General features: G+C 40.2%; 1 protein-coding gene across 2 annotated transcripts in view; it reads left to right on the forward strand.

Moving 5' to 3' along the window:
• tgfbr2b (transforming growth factor beta receptor 2b) overlaps positions 1 to 19,445 on the forward strand; it is a 42,042-nt gene extending 22,597 nt beyond the window's left edge. For both annotated transcript variants that reach the window (XM_040012783.1, XM_040012784.1), the window contains 7 exons: positions 7,020 to 7,336; positions 7,413 to 7,661; positions 7,755 to 7,868; positions 8,542 to 8,679; positions 10,571 to 10,712; positions 16,694 to 16,821; positions 18,289 to 19,445. In XM_040012783.1, coding sequence (XP_039868717.1) covers positions 7,020 to 7,336; positions 7,413 to 7,661; positions 7,755 to 7,868; positions 8,542 to 8,679; positions 10,571 to 10,712; positions 16,694 to 16,821; positions 18,289 to 18,549 — 1,349 coding nt within the window. In that variant the 3' untranslated portion in view covers positions 18,550 to 19,445. The remainder of the gene's footprint in view (positions 1 to 7,019; positions 7,337 to 7,412; positions 7,662 to 7,754; positions 7,869 to 8,541; positions 8,680 to 10,570; positions 10,713 to 16,693; positions 16,822 to 18,288) is intronic.
• Positions 19,446 to 19,694: the final 249 nt, after the last annotated feature.

Genomic DNA, 19,694 nt, shown 5'->3' on the forward strand with positions numbered 1-19,694 from the left:
TGTTACGAACAGCTGATCGGATCGGCAAAGTGTGTTTCTGGAATATTATGTTTTTGTTGCTGCAAGCGCTTTTTATGCAATTTTTGCAAAGCTATATGTGGAAGGAAACCATGACCTAGGACAAGCTAATGGCATAAGATGTATGTACAACTCCTCTGGTTTCATATGCAAAAAAAATTATTGCGCTAGCTCATGTGGTTGCAGTGCTACCGGGATTTAAAAATTGTTACGCAAAACGGAGCGTCCCTGCTCCGACTGGCTTTAAAGGGTTAATAAATAAGACAGAATAATACTTTGTTAATAAGCATTTCATAAGGATTTGTAACTAGCATCTTACCTTTTGACCTTTTAACACAACATTTTAATATACTCATTATTCACATAATAGCATCAACTCTTTAATAATAACAAAAAACTTAATGTTACAAAGCACTCAACCAAACAATAATGAAAATAGATTTTCGTATGATATAATGACATAACACAGATATTGTGGCTTAATGCTGACCCAGACAAACTCTGCCTAAAGAGGTAGAGCAAAACAGCAACGCTGAGCATTGTAAACCTAGTCCTGGAATTAAAAGATGCGAAAATGGTTGGCAGTTAAGTGGGTAACTACCACACCTAAAACAAGGTAGTTGCAGTAGGCTAACGCTAGATTTTAAAAAAGAACTTACTTCCTTATGTTTCTTTCGGTTGGAGGGGGAATTGTTTGACGCTGAGAGCAGCTTGGTTTGCATTGCACGGTCAGATTTCGTCCATTCCTTACTTCTTTAAATAAGAAGTAGTGTCAGAATTTCCAAGTAAGAAATGTATTCCTTTCCGTGCACTGGTGGTTCTGTTGTGCTGGCTCCGGGTCCATTGTGTAGCTGACTCCACCAACATTTGACAGGACGCTTACATTAGAGCCTCTTATTTCGTGTTTTGTTACGGTTTCCGGCAATTAGTGGAAATGCCAACATTAGAGAGGGGATAGCCTAACATATGAAAAAACCACCATGTAAACCATTAATTTCAACAAAGCAACTGTATTCTAATTATCACCTATTTAAGCATTAACTGTAATGGAATACGGTTACTCATATTTTGTATTTTAAATACGTCACACCGGTACATGTATTCAGTTACTCCCCAACACTGGTGCTACAGTATCAATCATACACCTACTGGAGCACTCTCTTATCAGTTTCCGGCCAAAACTCCCTTGTCTAGACATCATAAAGCTATCACTTGTTAAACATTACATCATCCCTCACTCGATACCTGTTATAGGCTCCATACCTGTGTTATGCTTGGTTCAGCAAATGCATTAGGAACAGGCAAAGCTGGGAGCTTTCTTTCAGAGAGCGGTGAGGAGAATTTACACCACATTTACTTTTAAATCTGAACCCTCAGCTTTCCATTACGTGACCAGATAATTACCAAAATCAGGGGCTATGAATGGAAATGTTCAAACAAATCAGGATGAATACTGATATTTAAAGTGTTTTGCTGGCACAGTAAACAATCTGGCATAGTGGAAGCCCTGTTGGAAGTGTGCTTCTGCTTACACTATGTTTATAATGGCTGCCATCTATCCACCCATCACCTGTTTTAAACATGAAATCATGTCTGGCTCTGTCTTTTTTCCAGTGAAAATAGTTCCTCTTTAAAATCCAGCTCGTAACTTCACTAAGCGTAGTAAGCAAGTAAGTAATTAGCAATTGGTCAAAGCATTAAAAGTGTGATTCAGAGATGGCAGGTTCAGTAATCCCAGAATTCACTTCCTGACACATGAATACACACTGATGATGTGAGTAATTACAGGCCGGAGGCAGGGATGCCTGCATTTGGCCAAATTATGTGTCAAACCTCTTTAAACGCCGCCTGAGAACACTTTGGCATCCTGATTGGAAAAGGCAACATGATTGTAATTGCCAGTTTGTCTTGGCACTGCGTGATTGGCTGTTTCTACCTGAAACACACACCCTTACACACTCCAAACATGGCTGCAAGACAACAAGGAAATAAACTTAAAACCCCAAAAACCTCTAAGCAGTCTTAAAACCCTTAAAGCATACACACGTGTACAGACACTAGGAATTTGAGTAGAAATGCCATGTCTGACTGGCTGGCTGGCTTATTTTGCAACTAACTTTACTACTGGTCTTTTGAAGTTGTCTCAAGCCTAAAAAAAAACCACTGCATGAGCTTGTGTTGGGTATTTTTGATTCACTGCATCTGCGGTTTTGCCCGAAGTGATCTCAAAAAGTTTTAGTGCTGTATGCCCACATACACAAATACACACCTACACGCTCACAACCACAAAAATGAACACAATACTCGTTCCTCTTTTACTTTGCTGAAGAGAAAGCACATCAGGCAGTTTAAATCGGACAGTTAATGACGCTCTGTGATGTGGGCCCAGCAGTTCGTAAGTAACAAAGATCAGAGTGAGCGTTGACATGACAAATACAGTCTTACATTTTTATCTAATGTAATGGTTTCGTTTTTGCTGGGCGACATCACAAATAATATGTGTGTTTATGCAGCTCTAAAGCTGACAAAATACAGAAGTGTAGGCTATCAGATCAGTGTCTGTCTGAACTGAACTGAAACCAAACCAGACATTCCAGCAGACAGCTGTAGCCAGTCCTAAATCTACTATCTGTAGCTAACAAAGTGAGCTCGTTAAGACTAACTACAGGTTCACAGATGGCAAGCTTGCATTTTTATAGCATTATTATTGTCTTTGTCTTCTTTGGCAAGTTCCCTCTTCAATGCTTGGGACAAAGACAAGTGTTTTATACACTGTTACAAAAAACATCGTAAAACAACGGTAATCTTCCGGCAGCTGGGGCGCCAAAATATGACCGTGAAATAACAGAAAATAACTGTCCCATAAAAATACGGTTATTTCCAGTAATGAAAATACAATTAGTTGCGCTAATTTGACATGGGATCTCGCCTTTTTCAAGTGCCGCTAAACATTAAATCAGGAACATGTTAATGTGATTAAACAATGAAATCATCTATAAATAGGGAAAAAAAACATCTTAAAAAAACGGTAATATTCCGGCAGCTGGGGCGCCAAAATACGACCGTAAAATAACAGAAAATAACTGTCCCATAAAAATACGGTTATTTTCAGTAATGAAAATAGAGTTTGTTGAGCTAATTTGACATGGGATTCTGCCTTTTCCAAGTGCTTTTAGACATTAAATTAGGAACATTTTTACGCGATCAAACGATGAAATTACCTATAAACAAGGTCACTGAATGTGGAAATATGAATCATAATACGTAAATGTACAGAAATATACAGTTAACAGTTGGTTTGAATAATAATTGATTGCATGCCCGGGGCCAGACTGACAGAGGCGAGGCTGCCATATCGCACCATCGGCCCCTTTGGCCATCACTAGTAGGCGGTAGGTGAAGAGTTCCGACCACGGACACAACGACGGAGAGTGTCCGAGCGGGGGCGCGAACCGGCAATCTTCTGATCACAAGGCGAACTGCCAACTCTTGAGCCTCGAACGGCCTAACTAGCAGCGATAATAATACTTATGTGATGTAACACAAGCTTATAGGGATCATGTTATATACTTTTCCATAGCATTACATTTGAATTCAACAGTTCAATCTTTCAAATAATGGAGAGATATTTGTGAGATCATGATACATTTGTGAATGTATTTTAACAATCTAAATATGCATATGTACAGACAGATACATTTAATAATCATGACAATCATGTTGTATTACATTACAGTGATTTAACGTTAATTTACATTCAAAATGTGAAGTCAAAGTCTATTTACGTAACTTTAATGATATTCTAGAAGAACAGAACATTACTGTAAAATTCACAGTAAAATACCTTCATATTAGGGGTTTTTCCTACGGTCGCAGCGTTACCCGCGACCTTGTTGTTAGTTCACATTCATTGGCCGATGCTTAGCGTCATGTTATTTATATTAATTGCAATTCCTACCTCTACATTTCTTTTTCAAAATATATAATTAGCACAGCGTGTCCGTGCAATGTTTTACATTGTGGCATGCAGAGAGATCTTAACAAAGAAGCTCACAGAGAGATTGAGCTTGTTATTTAACCCCAAGCTGATAGGGGGAGCTCCTTATTAAAACACTTGCGGTGCTACAATATGCCTCAAGGTTCAACAACAGCACAACAGAAGTCACTCATGGTACAGCACTCTCTCTACAAAACAACAACTGTCAGTTACGCTGCACCACGGCATAAACACAACATTCAAGATAACAGTTAAAAGTAACGTAACCATAAACAATAGAACAAGAACATCTAAACAGCAGCACATGTCCCAAGGCATGATGGGAGACATTCCTGGACGTATTTTTACGATCTAAATATGCATATGTACAACAAAATATATTTAACAAACAAGTAAATTGTGTTTTATTACATTTACAGTGATGTTATGTTATTTTACATTTGACGTGTCAGATCACAGTCTACTTATGTAAATGTAATGATATTCTAGAAAAACAGTACACAACTGTAAACTACACAGTAAAGTACTTTGACATTACTATTTTTTGGAACAGTGTAGTTTTGCCTTTGTGCACCACCACAGTGGCTCTTAGGTCAAACTATTAATGTGTGATTGAAGTGGCTGTGTGCACTTGGCTTTAATTCAGTTAATTACAAAAAATTACATAAACTCCTTAAGGCTAGCATTTTTAGAGTTTCGACATTCATAACATAAATTTAAAGAAACTTGAATGGAAAATGTTTGGAGCCTAAAGTCTAGAACCCATAGACAACACTAAATGCTCAAAAGTCCAGCAACTGGTTCAAGTCAATACATTTCTATTTATATGTCACAAAATCACAATGCCAGTCACTTCAGGGCACTTTATAGAGATAGAGAAAACCCCAAGAATCAGACAACTTGGCGACAGTGAGGAAAAAAAAACATACTTTGAAGAAACTTCCAGCAGAACCAGGCTCAGTGAGGTGCAGCCATCTGCTGTAACCGTTTAAACAAGACGGGATGCTACAGAGTGGTCAACATGGGCAATTCCTAACTTTTTTGAGACATTAGTAAAAAAAATGGTTAATTTTCTCATTTTGAACATTTGATATGTGAATAAATGTTTTCAAATAATTGCATTCTCTTTCTATTTACATTTATACAGCATCCCAACTTTTTTGGAATTTGGATTGTAATAAACAATAGTTGTAGCTAGGTAGCTTGCTAAAAAGGCCATTGCATAGTGCATTTAACTGTATTTAAATGGACAACAGTTCTCTGCTTTCCAGATGTGGAACCATTCTTATTCATGGCCAGTAGGGGTAGTCAGTTAGTGTCTGGTTTAACAGAAGTTTCAGCTCCCTTGTTCTATGACCTCAGTACATACTTTCCTGATAAGTTTATTACCCAGTTTCAAGTATTACTGAACACAACAGCGCGTTCTGTGTGTAAATGATGGTCACCAGTAGAGCCTAAAAGGGCAATAAAGTTTATGCTTAGATGGACATGCAGTATCTTCGAAATCTTGGTTGTCAGACAAAACACTGAGCAGACTTCACAACAGTTAGATTCAGTCATGTGTGGCTGAGTCTACATTTTATACATAGTCAGTGATTACATTCAGTCTATGATATACAGAAGAATTCACAGAGTATCAAAGCTCGAAGTTTTTATTTTTGCTCTATATGCTGATGTTTGCTTTGTATACTTTGAGCCTCTATAGTGCTCACTAATACATGTACTGTAAGTGGAAAATCTTACTGCAAAGTAGATGTAGGGTGGAGCATTTTCTTCAATGGTCAGTCCTTGGCCTGACCTCCTTCAGCTCGCCAATGTGGCAGCTTCGCTCAGGAGGGTAATGTTCCTTTGGGACTATGAGTGAGACACTCTTTGAAAAGGTGCCCGGCTAGAGCAGATCAGTCCAGGCCAGGCCAACGCAAGACAGACAAGCGTTTGACTGTTCTTTCACTGCCGCTGGAGCTCCGAGGCTTGGCTGCCATTCTGTCCCAGCTGGCAGTCAGAGTCAGTGGATGGAGTTAATGCTATAGCTCACAAAGCTATAAAGCCTGCTCAAACTGTGAACCTTCTGACTGCACAGTTAGGTCCCTGAAAAGATCAGAAACCAAAAGGTTCAAACTTGCACTTCTTGTTATGATGGACAGTAAAAGATTTCAAGCTGTCTGTGGAGTGGGGAACACAATGATGTTTTTATAGTGCAGGGTTTAAGAATGATTTCCCTGTGGTGTCCTCAGTGTGGTGGCAGTGGGGGGAAACTGACGTGTGCTGCTGTTGCATCCACCGCACAGAGCACAGAAACTAGCCTGCGTGTCCTTTTCAGCAAAGGTCGACCCCGGCTTCATTTTAAAGAAAGATCTACTAATTAGTAATAGGTGCCGAAAAAGTTGTGTGAAACTAACACGAGCTGTAAGTACAAGCTGTTCAAATGCAAAAGTTACTTTTCCAGAATCCACTGATCACTGTAGGTTGTTAATGCATCTCACCAAATCAACAATACCAACTAGAATCACATCAGCATCATAAAACAGTCTACTGAAAAACTGACTTTGCATTAATAGCTTCATGACAGTCCCGAGAAGACTATTATGCTCATTCTTTAACAGAGCTCTGACTCACGTTGGCGGTTTCAAAAATATCTACATCTTCCCACCTTAGCTTCAGATAGCTAAGGAAAACTCTGAGCAAACCTGAAGGCGTTTTGTGCAGCAGGGAGAATTTTTTTTTGTTTTAATAACATGACAGCAAATGATGGTGAGTCATTTTTTAACAATATTCTTAACGTATCCTCATAGCTGACTTTCATGATTCAGTTCAAAGTCCACCCACGAGCAGTTTAGCTCTTACATGGGGAATTTTTGCGTTCTGCTACTATCTCGATACATTTCCATTTCTGATGTCACACAACCTTATGTTATCGTTGTGCGTCTTCTTTCTCAGTTGGGACTCATGAGCTTACGCATCTCATGCTCACACTTTTTTCATGTTTTTCATCTTCTCTCCCCAGCTGTGGATCCAACTCCAGATCCACTGGAGTCCAACCACTCTTTGATATCTGCAGTTCTGGTGAGCATGCTGCCCCTGCTGGTGATGGTGATCGCATTTTTTGGAATGTTCTACTGGTGCAGAATCCATCGGCAGAGGCGTCCCAACCGCCAATGGGAGAGCAGCTTTAACTTTAAGCGCAAGCCAATAGCCGGTGGGCTGGACTGCAGTGACGCCTGCGCCATCATGACAGATGACGATAAGTCCGACAGCAGCTCGACTCATGCCAACAGTCTGAACCACAACACAGAGCCGCTGCCTATAGAGCTGGATCTGCTGGTATGCAAACATATTTGATACATATGTGGAGCTGTGCTGTTTCAAACTCTAATCTTAACTTTTGCTTGTGTCCCAGGTGGGAAAGGGTCGCTTTGCTCAGGTATACAAGGCTAAATTGAAGCAGACTACGTGGAATCAGTTTGAAACAGTAGCTGTAAAGATCTTCCCCTACGAAGAGTACGCCTCCTGGAAGAACGAGAAGGACATTTTCTCCAACACAGACCTCCGACATGAGAATATCCTCCACTTCCTGACAGCTGAGGAGCGGAAGGTGGAGAAACAGTACTGGCTTATCACGGCCTTCCACCCCAGAGGAAACCTACAGGTGAGTGCACAAGTGTCCGGAATATGAAAGCGGTATTACTTTAGTTTGTAACTTCTCAAAATGCTAATACACCGTCACATCTCTGTCTTCTAGGAGTACCTGACACATCACGTGATCAGCTGGCAGGAGCTGCAGGTGTTCAGCAGCTCTCTGGCACGGGGTGTTGCCCACCTCCACAGTGATCGCCTCCCCTGTGGAAGCCCTAAGGTTAGAGATCACAAGTCATATTTAGCAGTAGGGCAGCAATCAATCCATGTGACTGCTATTAGCCACGTTAGCAGCATTCAGATGACACTTGTTCCAATAAAAACACTTCAGCCTTTCTTCACCTGTTATGAGTACTGCTGTCCATCAAGTTTTTAGCAAATATTAACTGGATACATCGAATTGTTATAGTGAGACGATGGCATTAATTCAGTTCAGTTAAATTTAGTTTATGCAGTGTAGAAAGTACAGATCCTACACGGTACAAAAAAACTCATAATCTCTGACAGGAAGAACTCCCTTTAAACAAACAGAAAAAAAATACAAAGTACAGGAGGGAGCAAATAACAGTGAATAACATGCAGGGAGTGAGATGAAGGGAGGTCCTCACAGCAGCCCAAACCTGTAGCACTCTTAGAATTAAGTAAAAATGTCAAATGTAAGCCAAGAGGGACTTTCTCAGCATCAAATTACAGCTAGATTAAGGTTTTCTAAAAGACACAGGACCATGTGACTTAAAGGCTTAATGCCTGGTGACACTAGGGGAAAAGTCAACAGATCAACATCCTGTAACTCAGGCTACATACATCGTATTATCTCTTTACCATTTTGATCTCTGCTTTCATGCTTATTATTTTTATTCATTTGGACGATCAAGTATCTGTTATTCTCCCAGGTGCCGATAGTCCATCGAGACCTGAAGAGCTCCAACATCCTGGTGAAAAACGACGGGACGTGCTGTGTTTGTGACTTTGGCCTGGGACTCTGTCTGGACAGCAGCCTGTCAGTGGATGAACTTGCCAACAGTGGACAGGTTAAATATCATTATGGATTCCTCTTTTTAACAAATGGTCTTTAAACACAACTGCCAAGAGATATCAAAAGCATAACCTGCAAATATCTGCGGTAATAGATTTGTAGCTGTCATATCTCACCATATCTGGTGAGATATGAGCGGGTTGTGTTTGTTTTGCCTTCCTCCTACTTCTCCTGAGAATGTGTTTGATTGTTTGCTGACAAAAGAAAACTGACAGACTGATCAGTAATCAAGTGATGAAGGAAGAGGTGCAGTGAGTGCAACCACAACAAAATCCTGGCTGTTCAATCTTTTCTTCCTTTTTGGGGGGGTTTTAACCTCAGCTCATGCGTAGGCCAAAGTATGATTGTTCAATGTCACTATTGGTTCCACTCACAATTAAAAGTTGGAAATTCCCAGCTAGTAGGTTGTAATTATAACTTCCGTGACTGTGTGTGTGTGTCTCTGTCAGATATTATCCTGAGCTTAGGTTTTGGTGTAAATTCTTTTCAATCATGTGTGCGCGTGTGGTCGAACTTTTCTTTGCATAAAAATGCAACTCGTGCAACCACTCGCAAAACCATGTCAGCAGTATTTTTGCATATACAGCACATGGGAAATTTGATGTTATGTAAATCTCAGATGTTTTATGGTTATTAAAGCAGCAGTGAAAAGACAGATTTGGAAAATGCTCCTGTTAAGCAATAATGGAACAAATTCATGTAAATGCACTACAAAGCTGTTGAACTGACAGAGTACCTGTGGTGGAAAGGACACAAGCCTTGCATTAGCATTGCAAGAATGAATTTGCATATACAGTCAGCTAGCTTGTTTGACCAGTTTGCACATCTAAACTCAAAGCCATTTGGATTACTGCTTGAGTTACTGTGGAACAGTACAAGCCACCGTTTTACTGGTGGGAAAGTAGATGGAATGCAAAACGGTTATGCTAATTGACTTTGATTGACGCACAAACGTCACTTTTAAAGGCAGAAAACTGTTCCACTTTCACTTTCAGCTTATACGTTTCCATTACAGTCCATGATGACTCCAAACTCTACTTTACAAAATCAAAAGAGTCCCAAGATTTGCAAGCATACAGTTGCAAAGACGTGCAAACTATTAGATTTGACGTGCAGCGACTTGATGAGAATGGTATCCCTCTACTTTTAGTAAAAACTGGGAGAGAGTATGTTCTAAATATTCACCTAAGCCACTGAGTTTAAGCTGAGACTTGAAATAATACTTAAATAATTCAACATTGGACTTTAATCTTGTTTGGTTTGAACTCAAACTGATTTCTCCTGACAGGAATTTGTGATTTTGACTTGGAAGTCATTGATTGTCTTGACTTGTGATTTAACGTGAGGCTAAAGATCTTTATTTTGGACGTGACCTTGAATTGAGTTTGTCTTCAGCTGAGACTTGATTTTCTATATCTGCTTTTAGTTAAAACTTTGACAACTTGTTGATCTTGGCTTGGAGGTTGACTATTAAATGTAGGACTCTGCAGACTTGCAAAAAATATATATTGTTCCATGTCTGGCTGTGAAGAAATGCATCTGGAGTATACAGAAACACTGCAGCATAACAGCAACATTGAAAGTTGTCTGGAGCAAACAGTGCAGTAGCTACTATGTGTAATTTAACAGCGCACATCAAACAGATGAATGGCTAGACTAGAATCTCTCTGTTTTATGATGTCAAATGTCATTTCTTTTTCTTACCTGTTTCTGAATGAAGCGAGGAGTGAGTCAGGTCTTCTGCCACTGAGCCAGTGCTTTGATTTATTGCACCAGCACCATTAATCAGGCTTTGAGAGAGAGTGTAGTGATAAGGTGATAATCTGTTTAATGCTTGGGTGTGCCTGTTTGTGTGTTAACCCCTGTTTGCTGCCTCTGTTCGGCAGGTGGGCACTGCGCGCTATATGGCACCAGAGGTGCTGGAGGCCCGACTAAATCTGGAGAACATCGAGTCTTTCAAGCAAACTGACATTTACTCCATGGCTCTGGTCCTGTGGGAGATGACGTCAAGGTGTGAAGCTATTGGAGGTCAGTGCACACAGTGCACACTGCACACACATGTAAACACACAAACGTGTTCAGTAATTACCAAGCTGTGGGAAGTATGATGTAATGTAACACATAAGCGCACACTCACTCTCAGAATAAAACAAATCTGCTCAGGTGAAGTGTCTCAGCAACTGAGATGACTCTACAGTGACAGCATGCTCTGTGAGTTTTGGCCTGTCAGATCAAGCTCAGCAGGAGAAGCAGTTGGGCAGAATGATGTTAACATGTCACATAATGAAGGTGTGTGTGAGGTCTAACTCAGTTTGTGCCGTGTGTAATGCAATGTCATAAAAATGACTGCTTATCTTCTACCTTCCTTTCTTTCCAGTCATGTCCCTTCAGTCATGAAACAACTGGAAGTATTTGGCTATTTCCTATACGTCACAATTACTAAAAGAAAAGGAAAAAGTCACTTTAATCAGCTGACTTCATGCAATACGTTTGAAGGCCAATGTGTTGAAAGCTGCTTGAAACTGCTACCGTGTGTGTGTGAGACCTAAATAGTGTAGACAGTAGTTTCAGGACTACTGTTTACTGTTACGTTTTTGTTTTTGATGGGGGCAGCAAGGAGGCTGATGGCCTCATCTGTTGCACTGCACCTCAACCTTCAGCTTTAGCAGCAGGAATTTGAGGAATGTCTGATGTGTGAGGGAGACAATCTGAACTGTGCAGTTGCCCTTCTTTGGGCAGGAAATCAGGGGGAGAGAGCTGGAGTGGTTACTGTACCTGCTTCAGCTGTGTGTGTGTGTGTGTGTGTGTGTGTGTGTGTGTGTGTGTGTGTGTGTGTGTGTGTGTGTGTGTGTGTGTATTTTAATTTATTTTTGAGGCTCAGAATGTGGTTTTAGTGTAAGGGTTACAGTTAGATCCCTGAAACTTGTTCTGGTCTTGTCTTGCTTTTTCTGCCAGTTGAAAAAAATAGAAATAGAAACTCCTAATCCACCAAGCAATGAACTGCAGTCCAAGCAATCAGATATTCGTGGCTTAAACAGGGAACCGGTGACACACAACCGAGCTGTTTCACATTTGGCTGCATGCTGTATAATGAATAGTACCAAATCATCAGTAAAGAACAGAAAGGCAATTCTTAAGCCACCAATTCAAATGTCAGTGGAAGATCACGAGAATCAAGGACAAGGAACAATCTGTAGGGCAACAACACAACAACACACTACTACCTTACAGTAGCTAAACACGCACACAATTAGGAAAGGGAGTTTTGATACCACCAGTTTTGTTTCAGTGCTGGAAGGGAATCATTTCGCTCTTATGCACATGAGGGTGTGTGAGTCCTGTATTAATGTCACTTTGATCAAAAATCTTTCTATCAGTAATTCTCACCTTGCAAAATTAGATTGTACTATAGACTTTAAATCTTAGAGAGGACCTTTTAATGAAGTACAGCTCACACAAATTTGTTTTTGTGTGTTTTATTCCAGTCTCCTTAGAGTAGAGACGGACTCTCTGTGGTTTATGTTGTTCCCTCTCTTGGGCTTTTCTAGACAGTCTGAGATATTTAGAATGAGACAGTCACATTCCAGTGTGTGTGTGTGTGTGTTTATTTCCTCTGTCTACACAGTGTGTGTGTGTGTGTGTGTGTGTGTGTGTGTTTATTTCCTCTGTCTACACAGAGTGTGTGTGTTTCTTCAGAGTAAAGAGAGTCACCTGGAGACAGTGTAACAGAAATGGAGGTCTTAGACAGATGCCCTCATCTCATCCTGTTTCCATGTCTCAATCTGGGAGTGTGTGTGTGAGCGTGTGTGTGTGTGTGTATTTCCTCTGTCTCCACCGCAACAACAGGGGTCAGAATGGTGGATCGAAATACTACCCTGCTCTGGCATTGTTGTTGTGGTCACTTATAGTACATTCTCCATGGGTCTCTGAGCATTTTATTTACTTATCCTGAATTAGCCTGCAGGGCGCAGCAGGGCCCGCATGTTCAGTCTGAGCTGAGGGTTATGCAGAGTAAATGGAGCAGGGAGAAAGGTTTGCACCATGCCAAGCAAAAGCCTTGTGGGCCATGTAGGGACACTGCCATTAGCAGCAGCTGGTGAGGGGTTGATGAAAAGCTAAAAGAACACAGAAGTTAATGATCAACATTTTGGAAATACGCTCACTTTTTACCTTAGACAAGACTGATACCACTCTCTGTAATTACTGTAGGGTTACTGTAATCTCAGTTGCCAGTTCATTTGACCCGTTTAGCTAAAAATAACGTGGTTAGCCCTTAAGAACAATCCTGCCCTGATGATGTTTAGATTGAAGAATTTCTCGACACTGAGTGTGTAGGACTTAGTTTGTGACTAATTTTAAAATTATTACACACACGGTGAAGAATATTTACAATTTTAATACAATGCAATTTTCTACTGGGAAATCTTGGATACATGTGTGCTGCTTACTTTAACAGTTAACACCCCTCTAACTGTTGCTGTACCTCTGGCAACAACAGGGGTACGCCATGTTCCCTAGCAGGATATTTTCTTCAACATTTCCACAGGAAGTGGAACTCTTAAGATATACCCCTTTTCTCATTTCTTAGTTTGCACATCCTCCCTTTCCTCTCATCCAATATACTATTTTATATTACTATAACATCTCTGTTGGTGGCTTTTTTTCTTTTGTTTTTCTCTAAATTCTCTAAATAGCTTTTAGTTATTTTTAGCTAAGTGTATCTTACATAAACTGGCAGCTGAGTGTAAACATTTCAAGATAACTAAGTGTGTCATCTCCGGTCAGATACTAAATTACCCATTAAAATAAAAATAACGCAGATAAAGAGCAATAACAGTAAAAGACAAGTCAAATAAGACTAAACAGACAAAGAGCTGAAGAATACAGTAATTCCAAACAAACCAATCAAATGAGAACAGACATGAAGATAGGACTGACTGCTTCTTTCTTTTAAGTTTCAGGTATTCATTTGGAGGGAATCTGCTATTTCAACTTGTAACCCCCCCCCAATCAAAGTACTACTAACAGCACTGACTTTAAACTTCACAGCACCCCAAGTGCTAGCCACAAACCTGCCACAGGAATTCAGCCCACAACTTTCTCTAGAGATGGGCGGATTCTTTGTTTCTGTGGAGAGGAGATTTTGTTTCGATGACAGTGTGGTTCATTAGAGTTTACGCAGGTTCATTTCTTGCAATGTAGTTTGTTTTGCATCAGTGTGGGATCAGTTTCATGTTATACTTCTCTCGAGAGTCTGAAATCTCTCAAACGCCAAACATGGAGATGTTTGTCTGGAGATAGCAGATCCCAGACAGCGTAGCCAGCCACGGGGTTTCTGCTAACCTTCAGGCCACAAAGGTTTCAGACAGATAATCTGAAAAGGAAACTGTCGTAAACCACTTTCCAGCACTTAGATTGAATATACCGGGATTTTAACTGCGGGCCCCAGACAGCAAGAGGAAAGTGAGACTGAAGCTCTGGTTGCAGTCTCTTTTGAAATCTCCTCTCAGATGAAATTCTTCTCATAGCTTTTCAAAGGTCCAGAGAAGGAAAACAGGCCCCGCCTCATGTAGACCGCACGTGTAGTCCCCATGTATCATTCACAGAAAAAGGACAAGTGTACAAGAGCCAAATCAGTAATGGAGCATGAAATAGGACCTTTTCCACTCTGTGATGTCTTGATGTTTAGAAGGTACTCCACCTCTTTTTATTTCTGTTTTCAACTCTGTGCTTCAGCTGTATGCAGTCCAGGAAAATGTGTGGTATTTATACCAGCTCCACAGCAGGAGATCTAAACAGCAGAAAGCAGAGGACAATACCAGGCCTGGCATAAATAGCCCTGCAGGGAATGGGCCATGCCCGGCTGGGTCCTGTTTTAAAATACTAAAACTGAGGGAACTTCCACATGTCAAAACAGGAAGTGTGGGTCTGTAGAGTCAGCGTTTCTGCACATAGTCCCAATCCTAGCCCTCCAGTTTCCTGTCTGCGGAATTTTACTCCAACCTCCTAACTTCCTGTATTTGAGGATAAGCAGCAGGGCTGCACGTGGTTATATGAAACTGCATCACTTATCATATATTTCACCGCATCATTCTGCTAACCACTACATCAAAGCATCTAGTTGATATGGAAATATACATAGCTATGTAGACATTTACTAAGTGCTTTGAGATTAAATGGGAATTTGAACAGCTACAAGTGCCGCTTTCTTCAACTCTGGTCTTTCTGAATTCGTGTTTCCACTCTCTCACTGTACATAAATAAATTTAAAATGGGGAATTGACACTCATCACTTAAAGCTTATTCAGATAATAAGTCCTTTATTAAAGATACATGCAGAAAAAAAACACTGGTTAGCTTAAGTGACAGCTGTGTGTTAGCCTAGCTGCTCTGGTAGTGCTTCATAATGCAGCCCTTGACTTCCAATGTAATCTCCCATCATTTCTAGTGTCATTTTAAACAAACAAGGGAGTAACATTTGTAGCTGTAGTTTTAACGGTAATAGCAAATTATAGTATAGCATAATTTATACTGTACCAAAAATGTTTAGGTAGTGAAAATATAGAAAAATGCATGTAGATGGTAAATATTGAGAAATGACTTCTGTATCTCATAAAGGATATTGAGTTTGGAAATTTAGGATTTTACTATAGGTAGTGACATACCAATGACTGCATCTTTGGTCAAAGGTGGTAAATACACTTTAAGTTTAGAAAAATTTCCAAGTTCTTAAAGTGCTGTTGCAGACAATGTGAGATGATTTGAAGGTTCAGAGGTGCCAGTTAAATGGTTGTGAGGCTGTTGAAAGTTCACGAACGAACATTGAGCAGCAGGCCTTTAAGAATTGCAAACCAAACTAGTGAAACTTAACCAAACATGACTAATATTTTGGAAAACGAGAGACCGAATGTAAAGGGAAACCGAGTACTTAGCCCAAATAGAGTCAAGGATATTTAGACCTGGTCTAAAATGTGGTCAGCCTCAACTGACTAAAACACCCAGAGATCCACCCAGACACCGGACTGTGTGTGACCTGTGTGACTCACCAGGTCAGGATTTAGTTCCCTTTAGAATCAAATGGACTTCCAAAGACCATTGGTTTGGAGGCAGCAGAACAGAGAAAAGCAAACTGCAGCAAAATGTAGCACAAATGACAGTTTATTAGAGAATAATACCCAGTGTTTGACAGGTTGGGAAGAACACTTTGTTATTAAGCATAAGAACACTGACGTCCAGGGATAGATTATTTGCTAATTATTTGTGCATCATTTCCGGTGTCAGATGGGCAAACAGAAATGAGTTTGCAGTGATTAGTATCTCATTACACAGCAACTGTGAGATCCTGGGAGCCTTCCTTTCCGGGGTTGGAGGCAGACTGCAGCTGTTGTGAGTTCGGTTTCATGAGGTCTGGACCCAATCCCAGAGCCTTGTTTTTCATTTTTCATGGTTTCAACATGATGCCCTCCCACCCCCTGCACCCCAGCTATTTTTTGAGCATAAAAGAGTAAAAAAATAACCGATTGTTATTTTGGTGTTCTTTGCTCTGAGGTTGCAAATAATGGCTTGTTAGCGGAAGCTGATTTGTTTGTTTTTAGACACGATCGTCATTTGAGTGCCAAAGTGGGCATTTTTCCTCCCGCCAAGGCTTCATAAAAGCAATTCTTTCCCACTGTCAGCATTATTGGTGCCAGCGTACAAGGCTCAAAGCTCCGGTGGAAATTCAAGCTCAGTGGTTTTGGGGTGTAATGACCTCATACCAGGATGCTTTTGCACTTTCTAGTAAGGTTAACTCAGCCACCTGTCACACTCAGTCTCCCTCTCCCTCTCTTTCCTTTTTTTCTTTATCTTAAAATTTTCACATATCATCATATGACATATCATTTCAAGATTTTGAAAATGACAAATACTGGTACATACAAGTGGCTGTAAAGAAGGATGTGGTTTACTTGCAGCTCAGTTTAGGGTCTGCAGTCCATGTCTGATCTGTGAGTTGTGCTTGTGTTTTGCAGAAGTAAAGGATTACGAGCCGGCGTACGGCTCTAAAGTGCGAGAGCACCCCTGTGTGGAGAGCATGAAGGATAATGTGCTGAGAGACAGAGGGAGGCCTGAGATCCCCGACAGCTGGCTCAGGCACCAGGTGAGTGCGTTAGACTGCAGTACTAATCAAAATTGTAGATGCAGCTTTCTACAATGTAGAACAAAAGTTAGGATGAAAATTAAAATAACACAATCAATCAATTGAGTGTGAACACTCAAATAAGTTTCATATTTTACATTAGTAAATATGTATCTATTGTCACGATTTTTTGCACACATAATTTTATATAACACAAGTGTACATTTTGAATGTAATAGTATGTTTAACTAATTTATACGATAATGTATCCCCTTTTGTACATTGTACTTGTTGTAGTTTATTTATTTTTTCATGCTTATTATTATTTTTCTTTGGTTTAGTTTACCTGTGTGATGGACTCATAGCTAATAAGCACAATGGAGTGAGAACAAGTTTAAAAAACTAATTTTTGCAGTAAAAGAGTAAAAGCCAGCCTTTGACACTTGAAAACATTTTTCAGCATAGGCTGTGGCTCGTCTCTTTGCTCTTTAAACAGTTTTGCATTTAACACTTTCCCCATATTCAATCAATCTTTTTGATAAATCCTAATCATAAATTGCTTTGCTTGTTTGTGTGAAGAGAGCAGAGACAGAGAGACATGTTAATGCTGACATAAATGCCAGTCACATAAGTGGAAGATTCAATTCAGCGCCAAATCACAATAACAGTTGCCACAAGGATCTTTATATTGTAAGGTAGACCCTACAATAATACATACAGGGAAAAATCCAACAATCATATGACCCCTGTGAGCAAACACTTTGGCGACAGTTGGAAGGAAAAACTCCCTTTTAACAGGAAGAAACCTCCGGCAGAATCAGGCTCAGGGAGGGGCGGGGCCATCTGCTGTGACCGGTTGGGGTGAGAGAAGGAAGGCAGGAAAAAAAGAGCATTGCTCTCTAACAAATGTGATGCATTAAAGTTGAAGTACAATAAATACTACAACCTTTTTAGTCACGGCGGTTCCAGGCAGCCTCTTTGCTGACTGTGCTACAGTCAGCCACCTTCTAAATACGGAGACAGGTTTGGTTTTAATAACAGTTTAGTCCCAGTAGAGGTGCCTCCAACTTTACTCTGCTCACTGTAAAATGGCAATTAGCTAAACTTTGGTTTAATGAGGTGAAAGCTGCCTTATGCATTTGTAACATCTAAAACCGACTGAGTTCACTGCTTCTAAATAATGAAAGTGTTGCTTTTAATTTGCTTTTTAACTTCAGTGCTTGTACATTTATAACTTCTCTTAGAACCACTATAACTGGTTTGATTTCATGTGTAAGAAGTTTTAACTAAACTAACCAAGTCTCAGCATTCTGTGACTATCTTGGAATTATCTGACTTTTATTTCAGTGGTCACTGGGATATAAAAACTACATATATAGAATAGTTTTATTTCTGCACTCATCTTTGCTTTTGTAGAATTCTCCTAGCACTCTCTCTCTTTTAAAAGGTTTCTATCTGATAACACATGCTCTCTGCCTCCCTCTACAGGGCATGGCAGTGATGTGCGCCACCATTAAGGAATGCTGGGACCACGATCCCGAGGCCCGCCTCACTGCACACTGCATTGCCGAACGCATCTCTGAGCTGGAAGACGAGATGGGCAAGCTGTCCAGCCGGAGCTCCTCGGCGGAGAAGATTGTAGAGGAGCTAAAGATCCCAGTAGAGGTGGAGATCCCAGAGGAGGAAGTGAAAATTACAGAAATACAAAACATCATAGCTGTGGACTGCTCCATTAGCGACAAGAAGTGAGAAAAATGCCACTTCCTGGGATGGGACTGAGGACTAAACTCTGAATAGTGTCCTGGAGCTCAGCTCTTGTAGGACTTTAAGCCAAGCCGAGTGTGAGTTGCAGCGTCATCTGCCATTGTAGCCCAGCAAAGATCAACTTTTGGATGCTTTTGGTCTTCGCCACATTTAAGATGTGGCTCGACATAATCAGCTGATAGCTACAGAACCAAAAAAGATAACTGGAAGCTTCTCGAGATACGCTGAGCGTGGCGAGTCTGACGGGCTTCTCTTCAAGGTCTCTCCACAAGAAACAAACTGGGCAATACATCCTATACCAAAGATATTCAGTGTGCACTTTACCACCTACTACTTATTACAGATGTTTTTATGTACTCTAACGTGCCTTTTGCCTGAAAGTGCCTTTGTGTGTTCAACTTTGAGCCAAACTGTCAGCAGCGCCTTAACACTAATGATGCTACAGATTCCATCCTCACCAGCAGGAAATTAAAGGAATACGTGTCTGCGGGTGTGTGAATGTATGTGTGTGTTCTCTTTTTCTTTCTACCAAGCTATGCCTTAACTTTGTTTTCCAGATAAGCAAGCACGTTGTACACAGAGACATAAACTGTAATACAGATGACAAATCAAAGCTAAAAGGGAAAGTCTTCCTTCTACAGCGCTTATCCAGAGATCAAAAGACTATATAAAGATGTATTTTTTACAACTGTGTATGTTTTCTGTCTGTATCACCAGGAAACTGAGTGTGCCAAAGATCGTTTATCCCGCTTTTCAATAGAATATGTACCATATGTAAGATATTGTAAATCTTTTAAGAATTAAATATATCTGTATGCCGATTCTGTTGACACTGATTTTTTTTCCCAAAGCAGTTAATTAAAACTGTGTCATGTTTCCTTTTTATGACTGTTTTGTTCACATCTAACATCACTTCTAACTCCAACTGTATCATTAGTTTATGAGACTTCTACATCATCAGTGTCATTTCTCTAGCCATAACACACTTATATGTTTTTGTTTGCTTAAGATCAAAAGCTGTAAGCAATAAACTACACAAAACATGCCAGATGTAGCAAAAAACTATAAATCAAATATGTAAATTTATGTTACATTTTTTGGGGTCAGAAGTACAATAAATGTAATTTTAG

This window comes from Simochromis diagramma, unplaced genomic scaffold (genome assembly GCF_900408965.1).
Source record: "Simochromis diagramma unplaced genomic scaffold, fSimDia1.1 OVJJ01000618.1, whole genome shotgun sequence".
In the NCBI taxonomy this organism is placed as follows: domain Eukaryota; kingdom Metazoa; phylum Chordata; class Actinopteri; order Cichliformes; family Cichlidae; genus Simochromis; species Simochromis diagramma.